At 39.1% G+C, this 20,049-nt stretch overlaps 1 protein-coding gene and 1 long non-coding RNA gene across 8 annotated transcripts in view; one reads left to right on the top strand and one right to left on the bottom strand.

Moving 5' to 3' along the window:
- Positions 1-7,332, top strand: part of STON2 (stonin 2) — a 168,119-nt gene extending 160,787 nt beyond the window's left edge. For all 7 annotated transcript variants that reach the window (XM_072839573.1, XM_072839572.1, XM_072839571.1 and 4 more), the window contains one exon: positions 502-7,332. In XM_072839573.1, the coding sequence (XP_072695674.1) occupies positions 502-585 (84 nt within the window). In that variant the 3' untranslated portion in view covers positions 586-7,332. The remainder of the gene's footprint in view (positions 1-501) is intronic.
- Positions 1,942-20,049, bottom strand: part of LOC140640333 (uncharacterized) — a 28,601-nt gene continuing 10,493 nt past the window's right edge. Inside the window, exons 2-3 of the long non-coding RNA XR_012037005.1 lie at positions 18,768-18,928; positions 1,942-2,418 (exon numbers count right to left, since the gene is read on the bottom strand). This is a non-coding gene — a long non-coding RNA (uncharacterized lncRNA). The remainder of the gene's footprint in view (positions 2,419-18,767; positions 18,929-20,049) is intronic.

The raw sequence follows: 20,049 nt of genomic DNA, 5'->3' as shown, positions 1-20,049 counted from the left end.
TGGAGACTTCGTAAAACAATAAAGTAGTAGAGTATGAACAGCCAAGGGAAGGAATTCATTCATTTGATAAACCTTTGTGCTTGCCTGCTGCATGCCTGCTTTATTGGAGTACAGTAGTAGACAAGGGCCTACCCCTGTCCTAGGGAGCCTGCGCTGTGGTGAGCAGGTATACCAGGTACAGGAAATATGCACAAGAGGAGCACCTACCTTCCTAATGACTTGAGAACAGCTTCACAGAAGAGGTGACCTTTGAGCAGCTGTGCAAGGCAAAGAATAAAAATCTTCCAGGTAAACCCTAAAGATGAGGGAATTCCAGACCAAGCAAAGAGAGAATCATGATGTACTCAGGACCAGTAGCTTCACTGTGGCTAAAGCCCAAAATGGTAACAAAATTACAGGGAATCTCAGAGAATCTAGTGAGCTATTCTCTTTGGGATTATTTATTATTAGGATGTTTTTCTCCTCCTTCTGATATTTCTTTCCAACTTCTACTTTTGGCAGGTGGAAATTGAGCAAAAAAAGAGTTTGAAGCCCGACTTTGAAGGAGATGAAATGGAAAATCCCAAGGAGTGTGGGGTCCAGTGACAAAGCCCTACTGCAGGGGGCCCTGACCCAAGAGTCGTGATAGGATGTCTTCCTGAGTAGCTGAAGTACAAGGCAGTACCTACTATGGCTACTCCGTGTTGGGAACAGTATCTCAGACTTTCCTGTTTGTAGTTACCTGTATTTTAACAGGAAACCTTAAGGTGATTGCTTTGGAGAGACCCTGATATGCCTGAAGCACCTGGTTCACCCAACTTTTGGAGCTTATTGTCTAATTAAGCCTCCTTCTCCTTTGCTTATATCCTAGCACTTGAGTGGTAGTTTGTTGTGACTATTGGCATCAGGAGAAAAACCTTCCACATCAGTGTTGGCAGGGTTTACTTCCAGTGTTCATCCGTCACTTACATGATTTTCTAGAAAACAGTCTTGAGACTCCACCTCTGTCACTCCCTCTAGGAAAGGTTCAGAAGAGGTACAAAACAAATGTTCTTTTTGGATCTAGTAGGCTTTTTGTACATGTCTCCATTCTTTAAATGTTAACACTATGCAACAGAAGACATTTCTCTCCTGGTTTTGGATTGTTTTAATTGAAATTCTTTTTCCATCTCTCTAGTCCCAGGGTTCACCACCCTGAGTCATAATACACAATGGGGAAAAGGCACAATAGGATACTTTTTTATTCTATGATTGGCCCCACATTCTGCAAAGGGTGGCTCTTGAAGGGAAAGCAAAATTGAGCTTATTTTTCTTCATTCTGGGGAAAAGGGACATTAATTATTAAGTTTATATTCCATTCAGGAAATTCAGTCTCAGTGAATTTCCCAGATTCACATTGAAATGTAGGTCTTTTCTAATTCCTGAAACAAATGAACATATATCTATCTATTATACCTCAGGCATTTGTCAGCAGCATTTGGGAGCTCTTTTTATACCTCAAGCATGTCTCTTTAACTCAGATTTTACAGGAAATATAAATGGAAAAGATCATTTTAAAAGCTGTTTAAAAACAACTTTTCCCCAAAATTCAGAGTTTGATAATCACAGTATTGTAATACGCCTAAAAGGCAGAAGTCTCTAGGATAGAGAAGGGAGAAAAGCCTTGTTTTTCTAATGTTGGGAATCAAGTCCTGATTCCAAGAGTCTGGGACACTCAGTCATCTTTCCCTTCATATGTTCCCGTTTACATTCTGTACCTCCAATTCTTATTTGTATCTTGGTGTTTCCTTACCATGCACGGAACCATATTGGCCATCCCAAAGGGGATAGCTGCTTGACAATTTAAAGGCAGGTTCTATCTGCCTATTTTTCCCATGAAAAATAGAGTAAAGGGACAGAAAGCATGCTTGTCAGATTTCTGATATGTCAGATGACACAGAGAAATAAATGATATATCCAATCTCGACGGGAAAATTTAGGAGTAATTTATTCAGTGAATATTCATTGAATTATAACTATGTACTGACACTAGACTATAGACATCATTACAATTTTTTTTAAATACCTGAACAGAAGACTGAAACTAAAAGGATGAAATTCAGTAGGCATTAATGAGAAACTATATTCTGAGTTGCTCAAATGCAACCCTCTAAATAGAGTGGTATTATCTGTGTGTGTGTTAAGGGTGTTGAGAAGTCCTGGTTTCATAGCAGTCCACGTAGAAACTTGAGTTCAGTTTTGAATCAGGAATGGTTCATGGCTATTTACAAAGGCAGTGCATTCAACCTGTAGTAACAGAAGCCTGGGGAACCCACATGTTACATTGGTCAGTCCACATCTGGATGGAGGGTTGAGTTCAATTCTGGGTACCATGTTGAAAGAGAGGCATTAATAAACTGTGTCCAGAGGCAGGTGACTTGGGTTGTGAAGGGTCTGATTCTGTAAGAAACAAGGGAATAGAATAGGAGAGAATAAAATAATATAGCTGCCTTTAAATTTCCGCTGAGTTATACAAAAGGAGAAGGATTAGATTTACCCTGTGTAACTTCAAAGGACGAAAACAGAAACAAAGAGGAACTTTATAGATGACAGATGTTTGCTTCGATGTAAAGAATTTTGTAATAAGAGTGGTTCTAAAGAGGAATAGACTCAAGCGGTAAAATTTCCTGTTGCGGCAAATGCCCAAAGGCTGAAATAACTGCCCATCCATCCCAGATGCTATGAAAGGGACATTGGATTTGGGCTGGATGGCTACCAAGATCCCTTCTGCATATAGGTTCATCTCAGTAGTAATAGGACTCTCTAGCTCTAGCTGTTTTTTCTTTGATAAGTGGTTTTGTATGTTCTTTCAAATACAGTGAGGTTCCCAGGAGGTCTTTGTCAAGTGAGGCGTAGCCCTTCCCCTGTTGTACGAGAGTCACATGAGATTCTTCAGAGAAACATCAAGATGGGCTGAAGAGCTGGCAAGGTGAAGGTTACTCTGGCACCTTCCTTATCCAGGATTAGCTCTTGTGCACCTTCCCAAGATCTCTGACTCTCCTGCCAGCAGCACATGTGTATTGCTCATTGGACTTTTTCCCCCTCACCTTAGTTAATTCGCATTACCTTTGTGCTTTTACCTGGATTTTTTAACTTTAAACCTAGGGTCAGGAAAATCCCTTCCATGCTATCTACATTCAGCAAGCAAATTGTTAACTTTAAAAAACCTAACACCTTGATTTCATCAAATTTGCTTTCCCACTGCTATTTTTGGGAAACTAATTATGGGTAGCATTTTGGGGTTTGGGGAATATAATACTATATATTTTTAGACCGAGTGTTTTGTTAATAGCCTACATAGAAAACACAGGCAAAGTACCTTTTTGGTGTGCAAATCCTAAGTTTGCCTCTCTGGACCTGGATTGTGTATATGTGGGGGTCACAAATATTCCTTGTCTATGTTATCAATAATGTGAAAATATTAAAAGTAAGTTCATTTTACCAATACATAGTATTACTATTAGAACATAAATTAGATGTCCCATGATATTAAGAGCCATGCTTTCGAGTCTGGTGGCTAGCTTTGTGATTTTGTTGTAAAAGAGAAGAGGAAATGTACTCATTACAAAGGTCAAACAAGAATTTGAGTATTTTGGAGGGAGGGCATTAAACCCCCTTTACCATTCTTGTAAACATAATACTAGTTATTTCTTATCAGAATTTTGCATTTCACTTATATTAAATATTATCTGGACAATTTTTTTTTTTTCTATTTGGTTCTTTCCCCTCTCTCAGCATTCCTGTAAATATTAGCAGGACTCAGAACCCTTTGGAACTTTTTTATGTAATCTATTTCTTAATTGAAATGGAAATAATTTCTATTCAAGTCCAATGGGTGAGAGCAAGAGTTTATTTCCCTAAAAATTAATGCCCCCAAGAAAAATGATCCATGACAGCAAAGAATGTATCTTATTCTTTGTTTTCAGTACCTAGGATAAAGCTTGGGAATATAACAGGCTTCAGCCACCTTAAATCCTTGTTGATAAGACAAACATATCAATGAAATGAAATTATTAGAGGGCACCTGGCTGGCTCAGTTGGCAGAGCATGCAACTCTTGATCTCAGGGTCCTGAATTCTAGCCCCATGTTGAGTGTAGAGCTTACTTAACAAAAAAGAAATTATTAGGTATTCAATAAGTGTTTGCTGAATGAACACTGACCCTGAAACTCTAAGATACCTAACCTATACTTATCAGATACTTATATTAAAGCAAGCAAGCATGCTTTATTTCCTGAAAGACTTAATTTTTTTTATCATTGCTTCCACCGTCAACTAAAGATAACTGTCAGCACATAAGCACTTAACGTGCAGCTGAATTTAAACCACAGTTTACCTTACTTACATTGAAAAACATTTTTGTGCCCAAAATACAGTAGCACAGATGCTATCCACAGTCAAGATTATTGATTCAGTTTTGTTCCTGCAAGCCAGACAGATCATGCCCATTTGAATAGTCAGCAGAAGAAAAAGGCAGGAGAAGGAAGCATGGCCAGTCTTGGTGTGCTAGGTCTTTGTTTTTTTCCAACATTAACCACTGACCAATGTTACCGGGTCACCAGAGGAAGTTTTTTAAGTAAGCTCTACACTCAACATGGGGCTTACTTTGTCACCAGAGGAAGATGGAGGTCTAAGATCATAAGGATAAAACTCATAAAATGAAATCATGATTTCAGAGCTGCTTTCAATCTCATTGCAAGGTTAGTGGTGAGAAAGCACAGGATGATCTGAAATTTTTTTTCTTAAAAGCCTTGGGAATATGAAATTAATTTGAGTAGGAAGCACTGCCACCTAGCCTACTTTTAGAATTCTCCCAGCTGGGACTGGTAACTTTTAACTCTTCTGCAAATGATGATCATAAGTTAGTTCTAGCATTTGTAGAGTTTAGGTCATGTTAAGAATGCAATTTAACAGAAAACTTAAACAAAACTGGCAAAGAATAACATACACACAAAAATCACCTACTAAATACATCGTCTTTTAACACCTTATACCAAGTTACATCCAAACCATGTCCACTCTTTATATAAAATTAGTCCTGGCATTCTCACCAAGTTTTAAAGATGTTTTCTAAACATTATCAAGGTTTAAGTGTCAATTCCTGATAAATCACCATTTCTTCATCATTTCTTAATTGTGCTATTTGTAAATGAAACTTGCTTTGGATATTATAACTTGTATTTATGTATTTAAGGAATTAAAAGTGAACAAGATGTAGAAAATAAATATCAGTAATATTTTCCCATGTATTAACTAAAAGAAGGACTATGGAATTTTCAAATTTCTTCTAGTGTGCCTTAGCAAATTTGCTTGAGAGTCTAGTCTTTTGTTTGTTTTAAGAATTGGGAAGACAACAATAACAACATCTCTGAACATGCAACTCCAGGTCTGTAAAGACAGAAATTATCCATAGTAAAGTGTTTGGTACCTGGAGAGAGGCAAATAATAATTGTGTGTAATGAAAAGCTATAAAAGTACAGACTTCTTGAAAAATAAGACAAATATAGAACTGGCCATCAAACCTCAAAATACTTGAACTAGAGGCCATCCCTTAAAAGTAAGGAGTTCTAGGAGAAATAAAAGATTATGTAGCAGGGATAACCAGCAGAATGATTTCAGTTCAACAAATGTTTTATCAAGTGTTACTTTGATCAAAGTTTTCAGCTATCAGCCAGCTTCCCTAAAGGGAGGTAAGGTCAAAGCCAAGGACATTGAGAATTGTTGCTGTGAAGTCATTGTAGGGAGTGCAGTTTATCAAGGGAAAATTAGGTTTCTATGAATCTTTGAAGGACATCGTCATGGAGACAATCACCATGTGAGATAACTTGCTATTTTCACAACTAGGCATCAGTAACCTCCGCTTAAAAAGTGAGGAAGTTGGAGTAATGGTCCCTGTTAAGTCCCTTCCAGCTCCAGTTTTATGTATTATTTTATAAAGTATCCTTTGGTGCCATTGTCAGTGATACTTCATGTCAATAGGACTCCTCATATAGTCTTAAGAACCAAGATGAGCTGGCCCATCTTTTTCCTTTTCATGTCTCTATCCTTTACTGTCTGCCCAGACAACAAACACAAAAAACTCTGCAATCCTCTATTTTGTAGTTGGAGAATCAAAAGGATAGTGCACATCAGTTAGCACACTGTTCTGTAGGTTGCACCGGCATCACCCAGCACCACAGTGGTGTGAGTGTAAAGAGGAACAGACCAGACAGGTCTCTGAAATGGATGTTAGGATTTGGGTATCACTTGAAGCAGAAGCAAGTCTAACACTCTGCAGTACTATGGGGCCACATTAGGATGATCTAGGAGTTATAGTTATGTCCTTTTACACAAAAGACTGCAGAAATTGAGGGAGGAAAAAATGTTCTGTAAACATTCTGGGACTATTTGTAAAACAGATATGGCAAAATAAGGGAAAGGGTCAGTTTTCTCTAGCCTCACTGTGTATTAGTAACATAAAACTGTAGTTTAGAAAATTTTTAAACATCCAGAAGCTACAAAATACCTGCATATGGTAAAGTTTTTGTGGTATGTGTTAGTATGGTTTTAGTTTCTTGTACTTAGAATTGGGTCAAATGTAATGGCTTGATTTGAAGTGGAGAGAGCAAGGATTCTAGGGTCTCTTCCTGGTCAGTTCCATGCTGTGCCTCAGATCAAACCCCTAAGGCTAGTCATGGACACCATCTAGCCACCATCGTCTTGCCTCCATGTGCTTCAGGACCAGCAACCTCATGTATCCACTGCGAGGAGTTCTGGGAAAGCAGATGTGCAGTCAGATCACAAGAGCAACCTGCTGGACCAAAGGGTTTAAGGGATTTTGAAGCGTAAAAAGAAGGGAATATTATGAGCTCCTCTGACCCTAAGCCAGTGTTCATTTGACCTCTGTGTCTACCTGCCCACAGAACCTGGAGAAAACTTTACCATATGCAGGAAATTAAACAGAATCAGTGTGTTAGCCAAGGAATAAAAGAAAAAAGAGCACTCCTCCTTTCCCTCCATTTTTGTAAAGTCAATCAATGAATTTCGGTCTGTCAGGATGGGTGGACCCAAGATCCAATGAGTGATTCAGCTGATCCAAAGCTTATATTTTCCTTTATCATCCATCCTCAATTGATGTAACTTCTTGTACTATTATGATTAATTTTATGTAAAACCAGTTTACTTAAAAAAAAATATGTGCCTATGTAATAAAGTCTACACACTGGCTAACTTTATAGAGGTGAGGTTTTATTTGTAATTGTTATGCTGATTATCCTCTGTAATACCCCTTTTTGAGCTATGAAAATGAGCTATTAATAAAAATTTTTAAACAAAATCTGTCACTATGGAAAATTTAATGAGGTGAGGCATAAGGAAAAATGTTTATTATAAAGAAGGCCCATCACTCAATTAATATGGTTACTGATCATGGGATGACAAGTTAAAGTGACACATTAATAACTGTTTATCCTACTTTATCATATATATATAATTTAGCTCAAGAGATATTTATTGCATTCCTATTTTGTGCCCAATTCTGTGAGAAAACAAAATTAAGCCTTAAGGTTTTCTTGCTGATAAGTGCATACATGTATAATAAGTGAGAAATAGAATACATAATAAATACCTTATCTGCAATATGTTCCTGGCATATTGCTCAACAAATAACTGCTCAATCAATTGATGAATCCAAATGACTAACGTCAACATAACCTGAGAAGGGGGGAAAAAGTCAGTATGGGCTAGAATACTTGGAAGCTTTTCACAGGAAAGATGACTTTTTAAGTGAGACCTGGAGGTCTCAGTAGCAAGAGGAAGGGAGTTTAGACTGGTAAGAGTCGGTATCTAAGTGACATGTTGGATTAGCGGAAGGTGAGCCTGACCCAAGTGAAGGGCTCGTGCACATCAGAAGGTATGTATACAATGGAATATTACTCAGCCTTAGAAACGACAAATACCCACCATTTGCTTCAACGTGGATGGAACTGGAGGGTATTATGCTGAGTGAAGTAAGTCAGTCGGAGAAGGACGAACATTATATGTTCTCATTCATTTGGGGAATATAAATAATAGTGAAAGGGAGTATAAGGGAAGGGAGAAGAAATGTGTGGGAAATATCAGAAAGGGAGACAGAACATAAAGACTGCTAACTCTGGGAAACGAACTAGGGGTGGTGGAAGGGGAGGAGGGTGGGGGGTGGGGTGAATGGGTGACGGGCACTGAGGGGGGCACTTGAGGGGATGAGCATTGGGTGTTATTCTGTATGTTGGCAAATTGAACACCAATAAAAAAAATAAATTTATTATAAAAAAAAAAGAACATCACCAAAAAGAAAAAAGGTAAGGTTGGTAGCAAAGCCAAGCTGAGGGAGCGCTTGTATCTAGCCTGAGGTTGACTCAGACTAGTAAATGCTATGAATAATAATAAAGCATTATTCTAGAAAGACTAATCTGTCTACAATGGGCCTGGTATTTTGGAATAGAGGAAAGCTTAAGGGCAAAGAAAAGGTTTTTTTGAGTAAACAAGAAAACAGCTTTGTGTTTTGTTTAGTTCAAACAGAACCACGGACATCTTAATGCAAAATACAATGATCTATAAGGGGAGAACTGTCATTGACGGAATTCTCATGAGTAGAACACAGAATTGTATAGCCTAGCTACTATGACATTAACTGATACTAGTAACTGATAGCAAATAATAGCATAAAATTTTCTTAGGTTGGGGATTCTGAAGAATAATATACTCCTTTCCACTGTTCTTCCATCCCTATCTGCCCAGAGTCCTCTTGAACAAGTTTTGAGATCTGTCTAGGTCCCACACTGATGCAAGGTTCAGGCTGCTAAGGTCCCCCTGTACTTTAATATTCAAGTGGACGAACTCTGCAAGTAATTGTGTGTGTGTGTGTGTGTGTGTGTGTGTGTGTGTGTGTGTATTTTTTTATTGGAGTTCAATTTGCCAACATATAACGCCCAGTGCTCATCCCGTCAAGTGCCCCTCTCAGCGCCTGTCACCCGGTCACCCCCCCCCCCACTACCCTTTGTTTGTTTCCCAGAGTTAGAAGTGCAAGTAACTGTTTGAAGCCAAACGTGTTCCCTAATGTTCTTCGGGATTTGTGGGAGGAAGAGTTGGAAACGAGAGGAAGTGAAGATGAAATTTAAATGTCCTCAGGGTCATCAGTCAGCTCCTCTCCAAACTCCTCCCACCTCTTTTTAAAAAAATTTATTTATTTATTCATGAGAGACAGAGAAAGGCAGAGACACAGGCAGAGGGAGAAGCAGGCTCCCCATGGGGAGCCTGATATCGGACTCGATCCCAGGACCCAGGGATCCCAATCTAAGCAGAAGGCAGACACTCTAACTACTGAGCCACCCAGGTGTCCCTTCCCACCTCTTTCTTAATCACCTCTATTTCCTCTTTATTCTTCCATGCTGGGCAGCTTTCTGTATAGCCAAAACATTAAAGGAGTTAGCATTTCTGTAGCACTTATACTCTGGTATAAGCCCCCCTCTCCATTTTGCAAGATACAAATAATTCAAGCCTAATGTACAACTGATGTTTATCGAAGGTTAGCAAATAGTACAGCATAAAACAGGAAAGAACTTAAACAATACCAGACATCCCTGCTCCCAAAGTTCACTGCTCACATCCCACAGAGGGAATCTTCATTAAACATCTTTCTCCCTCAGCTCTAGCCTGAGTAATTGGAGCCAACACCTCAAGTCCGCAGACTATGGTCTCCCTGACTGCCAAGGGAAAACTGAAAAATTCTTAAAATCTCATGTCAAGTGGGGATTAAGTTCTAAAGTCAACACTCTTGAAAATCAAAGTGCCTGTAAAATAAAGTAGACTAAGGCATAAGTCTTCTTTAATGAAAGTTGCTCTATGACCCTCAATTAATTTTTCAGTTTCTTCATTGAGAATACTGACAGAATCATCATAGCCCCAAATCCCAGCCACCTGAACAATGTGTTCCAGTTCATGGTCAATGTGGGGAAGGCATTAAAATGAGTCACAATTATTTCCTGAGTTTTACCAACATGAATTGACTGTTTCAGGCTTGACGGCATCTTTTCTCTGCCTCACAGACCCACTGAGTGGAATGGCACACCAAATAACTTGAATAGAAGTATAATGAGTCTCCATTATACTTTACTTTCTTATGCAAAGCAATTTTTAGTTCCACTTCATTGCATCGTGTCATGGACCCATTGAAGTATCTTTCCAAACCAAAGAGAAATCTATCTTAGATCCCCAAAAAGAACTTATATAAATTCACATTTTTTTCTTTAGAGGTCTAAAAAATTATAGATACAATTTTTAGAACTCAGAGCCGAAATATGTGTACTTTCCTTCCCTACACAGTCTAGGTCAACAGAAGGAAAGAAGATAACATCCATTCTACACTTGTGGAAAGCAAACCCCAGGGGTTACAGTTTTTTGTTGTTGTTGTCTTTCGTCTCCCTCACCTCTTCCTCTTCTCTCTCTTCTTTCACTACCAGCTATAAAGTTCTAAGAGCCTGGACTAGTGTGATGGCACTGGCAGAAATTAAAAAAAGAAAAAACCTATCTCATAGATTGAAATGGTCTCCAATTATTTCTTCCCATGTTGAACTCTTTTTTGAACCAATTGCACATCTCATTTGCTGCCTCTTAACTGTTGTGTGCTGCCTTTTAATGTTTTATATTTCTTAGGTTTATCCTCCTCGTTAAAAAGCAGTCATTGACTAAAAGAATTGGTCTTCTGGGCACGCAGCTAAAATGCACCAAAAGCATCAAGAATCAGCTGGGAGGAATCAGCAAGCTCTTATCTATGCTACTCTGCCACCTACAGGAAGATTCTGAGTGGGTCACCTCAGTTTCAGGTGGCAGCAACAAATGACTAACCTATCTTCAAAGTACTCTTCTTTAGAATAATTGCTAATCAATACGGTAGTCATTCAAGAATGTCTTGGAACACTGATTCTGTGTTCTATTAGGTTCAAAGGATAGAGAGGTAAGTGAGACATGGTCGAGCCCCTCCAGAAATACCTCATTCAGAAGATGGTTTCGATACCAAATGCATCATCAGGACCAAAGACAGCACATTTGAGTTACAAAAGGGCATCCCACTTTCGGGCTGGTAAAGCCCCATCTCAGAACATATGTTCTGCACTCAGAACATAGACCGCCATCTCAGAACATAGACCTGCACTATCCTTAATCTTGAAACTTTAGGAAAAGGTGATATGTATATTTTAAATGAGCACATGCAGAAATGTTCCTAAGAATGGCTTTGGTGACACATCTACACATGCTATGCAGCAATGTATTTGCAGCAAGAAGTACTTCACATGCACATATAAAGTTGCATTTGTCATGTGACTAGACTATTCTTGTCCACTCCCTGCACTATCATCATCAACAAAAACAATAAATATTTGAGGAATTCTTAAGATTATCAAAATAACTGGTTTTAGCTAAGTACCTTAAAAATTTTTAGTATTGTTCTTGTCCTCAGAAAGAATTATATATAGGAAGATAACATGTAATGCAAGATATATAGAAAGACTGCTAAATAAATGGTGCTAAAATGACGGATTTTAGAAATTGGGGGAGGTATGATCATCAAGACAGTGTGGTACTGGCACAAAAACAGACACATAGATCAATGGAACACAATAGAGAACCCAGAAATGGGCCCTCAGCTCTATGGTCAACTAATATTCGACAAAGTAGGAAAGACTATCCACTGGGAAAAGGACAATCTCTTCAATAAATGGTGCTGAAAAAATTGGACAGCCACGTGCAGAAGAATGAAACTAGACCATTCTCTTACACCATACACAAAGATAAACTCAAAATGGATGAAACATCTAAATGGGAGACAAGAATCCATCAGAATCCAAGAGGAGAACACAGGCAACACTCTTCTTGAACTTGGCCACAGCAACTTCTTGCAAGATACATCTATGAAGGCAAGGGAAACAAAAGCAAAAATGAACTATTGGGACTTCATCAAGACAAAAAGCTTCTGCACAGCAAAAGAAACAGTCAACAAAACTAAAAGACAACCTACAGAATGGGAGAACATACTTGCAAATGACCTATCAGATAAAGGGCTAGTATCCGAGATCTATAAAAAACGTATTAAACTCAACAGCAAAGAAACAAACAATCCAATCATGAAATGGGCAAAAGACATGAACAGAAATTTCACCAAAGAAGACATAGACATGGCCAACAAGCACATGAGAAAATGCTCCACATCACTTGCCGTCAGGGAAATACAAATCAAAACCACAATGAGATACCACCTCACACCAGTGAGAATGGGGAAAATGAACAAGACAGAAACACCAAGTGTTGGAGAGGATGTAGAGAAAGGGGAACTCTCTTGCACTGTTGGTGGAAATGTGAACTGGTGCAGCCACTCTGGAAAACTGTGTGGAGGTTCCTCAAACAGTTAAAAATAGATCTGCCCTACGACCCAGCAATTGTACTGTTGGGGATTTACTCCAAAGATACAGATGCAGTGAAACGGCAGGACACTTGCACCCCAATGTTTATAGCAGCAATGCCCACAACAACAGATGAATGGATAAAGAAGATGTGGTTTATATACACAATGGAATATTACTCAGCCATTAGAAATTACGAATACACACCATTTGCTTCAATGTGGATGGAACTGGAGGGTATTATGCTGAGTGAAGTAAGTCAACTGGAGAAGGACAATCATTATATGGTTTGACTCATACGAGGAATATAAAAAATAGTGAAAGGGATTATAGGGGAAAGGAGAGAAAATGAGTGGGAAATATCAGTCAGGGTGACAGCACACAAGAGACTCCTAACTCTGGGAAATGAACAAGGGGTGGTGAAAGGGGAGGTGGGCAGGGGGATGGGGTGACTGGATGACGGGCACTGACAGGGGCACCTGACAGGATGAGCACTGGCTATTATACTATATGTTGGCAAATCAAACTCCAATTAAAAAAAAAACAAAAGAAATATAGGGAGGAGTTCAAATGAATTACTGCAATCAGGGAAAACTGGAGAAAAAATATGGTTTGAGCCAACTCTTGAAGGAAAGGGTACCACTTCCAAAGGCAAAGTAGGGCATGACGAGGAGGGCAAGTGCATACCAAGTAGGAGGAACACCTTTGTGTAAGTAAAGTAGGCAGAATTAAGTATAAATGGTAGATTTAGATATAATCAGTACATCTATTTGATGAGAATAGTAGACATAAAAATGGTTATGACAGTCTATAGTTTCCCAAAATAAATGCAATAGCAGTACTTCCAGTCCCAGATGCTGTTCAAGATCCTTCCAGCGTCCATCAAACTGTAGAGTCTATTTCCCCACCTTTTGAATCTGGGCCTTGAATGGTGGTCTTATTACTGCTCCAACCAATAGAGCACAGTGGATGTGATGCTATGTGACTTCCAAGGTGAAGTCATAACAGGATGCAGTTTCTGTCTCCCTCCCTTGTAGTTCACTCACCTTTTCACCCTGGCTATCATGTTTTGAGGGAGCCCAGGACACATCCAGTGATCATATGTAGGTGTCTCACTCAACAGTCTTAGCTACGGTCTCAGCTACAGCTGGAATCAACCAAGACACATAAGTGTATGAAGATTCAGAAGATTCCAGCCCGCAGACTTTGAGTCTTCCAGCTGTAGCACCCAATGTCACAAAGAAGAGACAAGCCATTCCTGCTGTACTCTGTCCAAGTTCCTGATCCTCATAATTCATGAGCAAAATAAATAATTGTTTCAGGCCAATAAGTTCTGGGATAATTTGTTACATAGCCATAGTAAAACACTAACATTGAGTAATTACCGAGTGCCATGTACTATGTTTGAAGCCTTATATTTTCTATTGGGTAGCTATTTCTGTGTAACAAACCATTCCAAACCCAGTGGCTTAAAACAACAGTTCTTGCTTATTAAAGCTCACGTATTTGTGGCCTACTGAGGATTGGCTGACCTAGGTGGGCTTGCTTCTGTGTTTAAGTGTTACCTACGTGTTTAAGTGTTGCTTGAGAGCTCTGCCCTGACCTGGGCTTGGCTGGGGGATCTTAGAGCAGATATACTGTATATGTCTCTTATCCTCCTCTGGAAACTGACAGGTTTGTCTGGGAATGTCATTTTCTTCGAGAGGCAGGACCACAAGAACAAGAGTGGAAATAAATAAGCTTCTTAGGGCCTAAGGTCAGAAATGGCACACCACTGCTTCTTACCAAATTCTACTGGCCAAATCAATTCACATGAGCAGGCCCAGATTAACAGGGAAAGAAAACAGACTCCATCTGTGTAGTTTACTGCAAAGTCACAGGCTAAGGATGTACACATATGGAGGGTTGAAGAGTTGGAGCCATTAATTCAATTTATTACATAATTATCAAGTAAGTACCATTATAATCCCCATTCCATCCATTTCATCAAGAAACTGAGGCACAGAGACCTTAAATAATGTGAGTTAACGGAGTTCCTGGAGCTTCCAGTGATGCTGCTGCTCCTGTGGCTGTCTCATCACTGCAACTGTCCAAGAGACCAAACTCTCAGAATATGTCTTTGCTCTTTAGGTGCTAGACCACAGCTTGGCTGCAAGACTGCTAGATCATCCACGCTTCCCACTTTAAACCAATTCCTGAGCTTCCTCTAATTGGACCTTAGGATCACTATACCAATATGTGTTTCTATTAGCCTCAGGAACTACTAGAAATCCCAACTCTTTTCACCCATCACTAATTCATCCATGAATATGACTCCCTCTTACACTCCTCCCTGACTCCCTGGACACTTCCTGTGCCTCTAAGATTCAAGACCTGTCTTCAATACCCTTTATCTATGATATCCTCTCTGAACAGTCTCTTCACTACCATGCCCCTTCATTTCCAAGCTGACTGAAACAGTTATTGCCTTAAGGACATGCTATGCTGCTCCCACTGCCCTGCAGTCCTCACAAAAGAATGTGTTTTTTTTCTCTTATACCACGTACCTCTGGGCTTGAAGATGAGAGAGCAGTATCCCTCTTGCTTCCTATTGCAGCTTCACAAATCATTCTCCTTCCTCTTCGAAACTTAAACCCTATGAATTTCATGCTATGAGACACTACAACCCCAAATACCGCTATCTCCTTGACCTTCATATAAACAAAGTTTAATTTAACTTATTTTGCAAGACTAGCTTGACCTGAGTTACTTCTTGATTATGTATATGGAAATCATAAGCAAAACTTGAACTGGTTCCCAAGGTTAATATTAAGTCACCACTGACAAATTCCCTACCATTTAAGAAAATTTTAATATTGTAAACAATCACTATGAAGTATAAATAATCACTGACTTCCCACTATATAAACTACCCCTTACAGAAGGGGCATTGCCCTCTAACAATGTACCCTGAGCCTCATTCCAGGTTTTGGTCTGAGAGCTCCCAGTTTGCAAACTGTATTTTGGTGTGTGCACAATAAACTTTTATGAATCACTACTTGGTCATTCATTGGTTTTCTGTCATTTATGAACTTTTGACAACAGTTGCTTGGTGAGGCCAGAGACATGTGGCTTACTCTTTAGGAAGATGTTCTAGCAGTTGCCCACATAACATCTTATATGAATTGCATCAGATGTAAGCACAGGAGGGCACTTAGCTGCAAAGGAAGCTCAAAAATGTAATCTCTTGCTGCATAAGACCAGCTAAAACCCAGGGTATTCTATTGCTAAAGGAAAGGGGAAAATGGGTATTTGGCAACAGTTAGTGATCTTTGTCACATTAGTTAATAGTGGGCCTATTACCCACCTACTCTATGCCTTCCCACAAGTAACTAAGACCAGAGAAAAGCATCACAGCCATAATGATTCTTGTCCTAAATCTCAAGAAAGCAATTGATTCTCCATAACAACCTTATACACTTTTAAAAATACCTTTGATGTTCTGCCACAAAAAATGACTATTTCATATTTTCTCCTCTTTTCTCAAACCTTCAACAGTTCCTTCCCACTCTTAACATTGCACTCTCAGCTGATCTTACCCTTGTATTTTACTGAAAGTTTTGAAACAATCACAGGGAATTCCTTTGCTTCCTACCACCAAATCTATCAACCTACCTACAAATTTCTACCATCAAGTCTTTCTTTGTTCTCATCCTGTCTCCTTTAAGCGTTCCATTCCCAGCAAAGATGAACACTTCCCTTTTTGCTCTGAAGCCTATCCTCACTGGCCTTTTTCAAAGAGTGATGACTGCAGTTTCTCTTGTATCATTATGCTTTTATTTTTCTCCTGTTGGCTATTCCCAGAAATAGTCTCTAATAATTTCAAAAAACCATTTGAGGAAAGGATTCTGGGAAGGTGGTGGAGGAGGATGCACCAGGAGTCTGTCTCCCCACCTAGACATCAATTGCATTGACAGAATCAGATATAACTCCGTTGGAATTCTGGAGTCTACTGAAGGCTTGCAACTTCCAGGCAAAGCCTTGGACAGTAAATTGCAGTTAGTTTCAGTCAATGTTGGCTCTTAGCAGAGTAGCAGCTGCCCAGTCCCACCTCCCAGCCCTGTGGCAGGCCCTGCACATACTCCAGAAGCAGCTTGCGTGCCATTGCAGGAGCCAGAGTACACACACATAAGACCCTGTCCTCCAAACATAGGCAATCTATGCTCTGACTGCTGATTGCTCCTTCTGATCATAGAGATACAAAGAAGTTATGTTTGCTCTCACCATATTCTCACTTCTTTTCTTCTCAATTCACTCCAATTTATCTTCCATCTCTATTACTACACTATAATAGTATAGTGCCAATGTCCTTTTGTCAATGTCCTCTGACTGGACAAATCTAAAGTCTTTCTTAAATGCTTCTCAGCAGCATTTGGCAGCTTTAACTACTCTCTTCTTGAACATTCTCTAACCTTGGTGTCCACATCCACCTCCTACCCTCACTACCATTCTCCTAGTTTATATTTTACATCATTGCCAACTCCTCAGTTTTGTTTTTTGGCTCTTTCTCCTTGGTTCATTCTCTAAATGTCAGAATGCCTCTACTCTTTACACAATCTTTGCACAATCTTACTCTTTGCACAATCTCATACATTCTCATGGCTGTAAGTACCTATATGTACTAAATTATTCTCAAATATTTATTTCTGGGTCAAATTGTTAACTTCTAAACTGTCTCCATTTGAATGCTTGACAGACATCTGAACCTAACCATAACAGGATTTTTCTCACCTAAATGTGTCTTTCCCCCAATTTTCCCCAACCTAAATGGCACCAACATCTTCCCTGGCACTTAACAGAAATTTATAAGGCATCTTTGATTGCTCATTTTTCTAAAACCCCATGTTCTACCCAAAGCAAGCCTTACTGAATCCCTTTCCAAACGTAGGATGACTTTTTCTATCCCCACTCCTCTCACCTGGATTTCTACAAATGCCTAACATAAAATATTCTACTTATCTTGTCTGTTTCACCAACCTCATGGGCTTCATGAGTGAAGGGAATTTGGGTTGTTTTGTCTTCTGCTTTATGCTCACGGTTTAGAATAGGGCCTGATGCTCTATAAGTATTTGTTGAATGATCGGAAGAAAAGTCTAGTGGGAATCAGACATGCAAAAACTGAATTACAATACATTCTTTTAAATGGGAGTATGTACAAAATTTAGAAAGGGGAGTGTTTCCAGATTTGGGAATTAGAGACATCTTTAGTCTTCCTTTTTGGATGAAAGAAAAATAAGCCCAAACCAAAGAATACTGTGGAAATATTTGTCTTAACATTCCCTTTAAAATGTACATTGAGGGGGCAGCCTGGGTGGCTCAACGGTTTAGCGCAGCCTTCAGCCCAAGGCCTGATCCTGGAGACCCAGGATCAAGTCCCATGTCAGGCTTCCTGCATGGAGCCTCCTTCTCCCTCTGCCTGTATCTCTCCCTCTCTCTCTCTCTCTCTCTCTCCCTCTCTCATGAATAAATAAAAATCTTTTAAAAAATAAAATAAAATGTGCATTGAAGCATAATACACAAGTAATTATATCAATTATTATCACTTCAAATAATTTACAAAAATAAATATAGAGAAACAATGATGAGGGTATTAATGGAAGGAATCAAGCTTCCAGGAGCTGGATTTCTCTAGAAAGGAAAAAAGGTAAGGGAGAAAGACATAAATGTGTAATGTGAAGAAAGACAAAGAAACAATTTTTTAAAATTCCTTTTTCTGGAGGAATGAGAATGGAGGTTGGTCTCAACTTTACAAGACAGCTCTGTGGGACCTCTGTATAAAGTCAGAGAGAGTGAGGACAACCTATCATGGGTAGCTTGTGACTACCGATTAGTATTTAAAATGTAGAAATCTGGGGTACCTGTGTGGCTTAGTTGATTAAGCATCTGTCTTCAGCTCAGGTTATGATCTCAGAGTCCTGGGATAGAGTCCCGTATCGGGCTCCCTGCTCAGAGGGGAGCCTGCTTCTCTTTCCCTCTGCCCCTTCTCTTGCTTGTGCTTTCTCTCTCTCTCTCTCTCTCTCTCTCAAATAAAGTCTTTAAAAAAAAATATAGAAGTCCTAGGAACTGTCAACTCCATTTCTAAGCATTTATCCTATGAAGATAATAGCAAACGTGTATAAAGGTACATTCACAAGGACATTGTTGCAGTAGTGTTTAAAATAGCACAAAAGGAAACAGCCTATTCTTTTGTGTACCTGTAGAGGTGCCATTAAAGTCACCTAAACAGAGTGAAATTTACTGGTCTAGAAAGTGGTCTGTGATATACTGGGTTTATGAAAAAGACAAATTGGGGTACCTGGGTGGCACAGTCGGTTAAGTGTCTGACTCTTGGTTTCAGCTCAGGTCATAATCTCAGGATTGTGAGATGGAATCCCATGTTTGGCTTCACACTCTGCATGGAGTCTGCTTGAGATTCTATCTCCCTCTCCCTGTCTCTTCTGTTTGTGCTCTCAATCTCTACAATAAATAAACAAATAAATCTTTTAAAAAAGGGGAGAAAGAAGAATATTGTATATAAGATTTAAGGCATGAATTCCTTTTTGTAAAAAACAAAGTGTACTCCTATTTATCTATATACATATATGTATCCAGAGATGCTTTGTGGGCATGAGAAAAACACATATGTGGTTGAAAAGTACGATTAGAAACACAGAAATACGTGGGTTTCATCTTTTATTTTCATCATTTATTTTATATGATTTTTTATATGATTTTTATTTGATGGTTTTTGGTAATTTAACTTTTCTTGTTTTTTTGTTTTTCCTCCCCAAATAAAATATTTTTGAATATCATGATTGGTTCAGGATAAAATTAAGAGGGCTACATATGGAGACTAAGAACATACTGAGATTTTTGAAAATGATCTGTATTTGATAATCATTATCCAATCATTTAAAAATTTTTTAAAAAATCAGACAGAAATTCTGATTTGTTTTTTAAGCGAGTATTGGATGGGTGAAAATACATTAAGGTCACTGAAAAGAGGCTATGTTTGGTATTCTGTAATGACTGTATTTTTTTTTTAATTTTTATTTATTTATGATAGTCACACAGAGAGAGAGAGAGAGAGAGAAAGGCAGAGACACAGGCAGAGGGAGAAGCAGGCTCCATGCATTGGGAGCCCGATGTGGGACTCGATCCCGGGTCTCCAGGATCGCGCCCTGGGCCAAAGGCAGGCGCCAAACCGCTGCGCCACCCAGGGATCCCTGTAATAACTGTATTAAAAAGGAAAAATAAAAGCAAAGGAACAATAATGAAAACCATAACAGGCAAGAGAGAGGGAGGGAGAAAGGAAGGTCAAGTTCGGGGAAAAGGAGAGACAGGAAGAAGGGATTTGGAATTGATTGTATTGTTCACTAAAATTAGAGAAAATTAAGAAGCAATTATGTAATGAATTCTATCCTTGGAAAATAAAACCATCGTTAGTGATAAATATCCCTAAGGAGGCTACGAAATATATGAAGAAGAAATGAAACATCACTCCAGGGACTGTGGTTTCCTAGTTCTGTGTTCTATTTGGGCTCAGGTGTCTTTTGTCCTCCCATGGCCCAATAACTGTATTGATTGTCTTTTATTAC

This window comes from Canis lupus, chromosome 9, assembly GCF_048164855.1.
Source record: "Canis lupus baileyi chromosome 9, mCanLup2.hap1, whole genome shotgun sequence".
NCBI classification, from domain to species: domain Eukaryota; kingdom Metazoa; phylum Chordata; class Mammalia; order Carnivora; family Canidae; genus Canis; species Canis lupus.
Note: the sequence above shows the minus strand (reverse complement) of the source record. Positions and strands in the feature narration are given on the sequence as shown.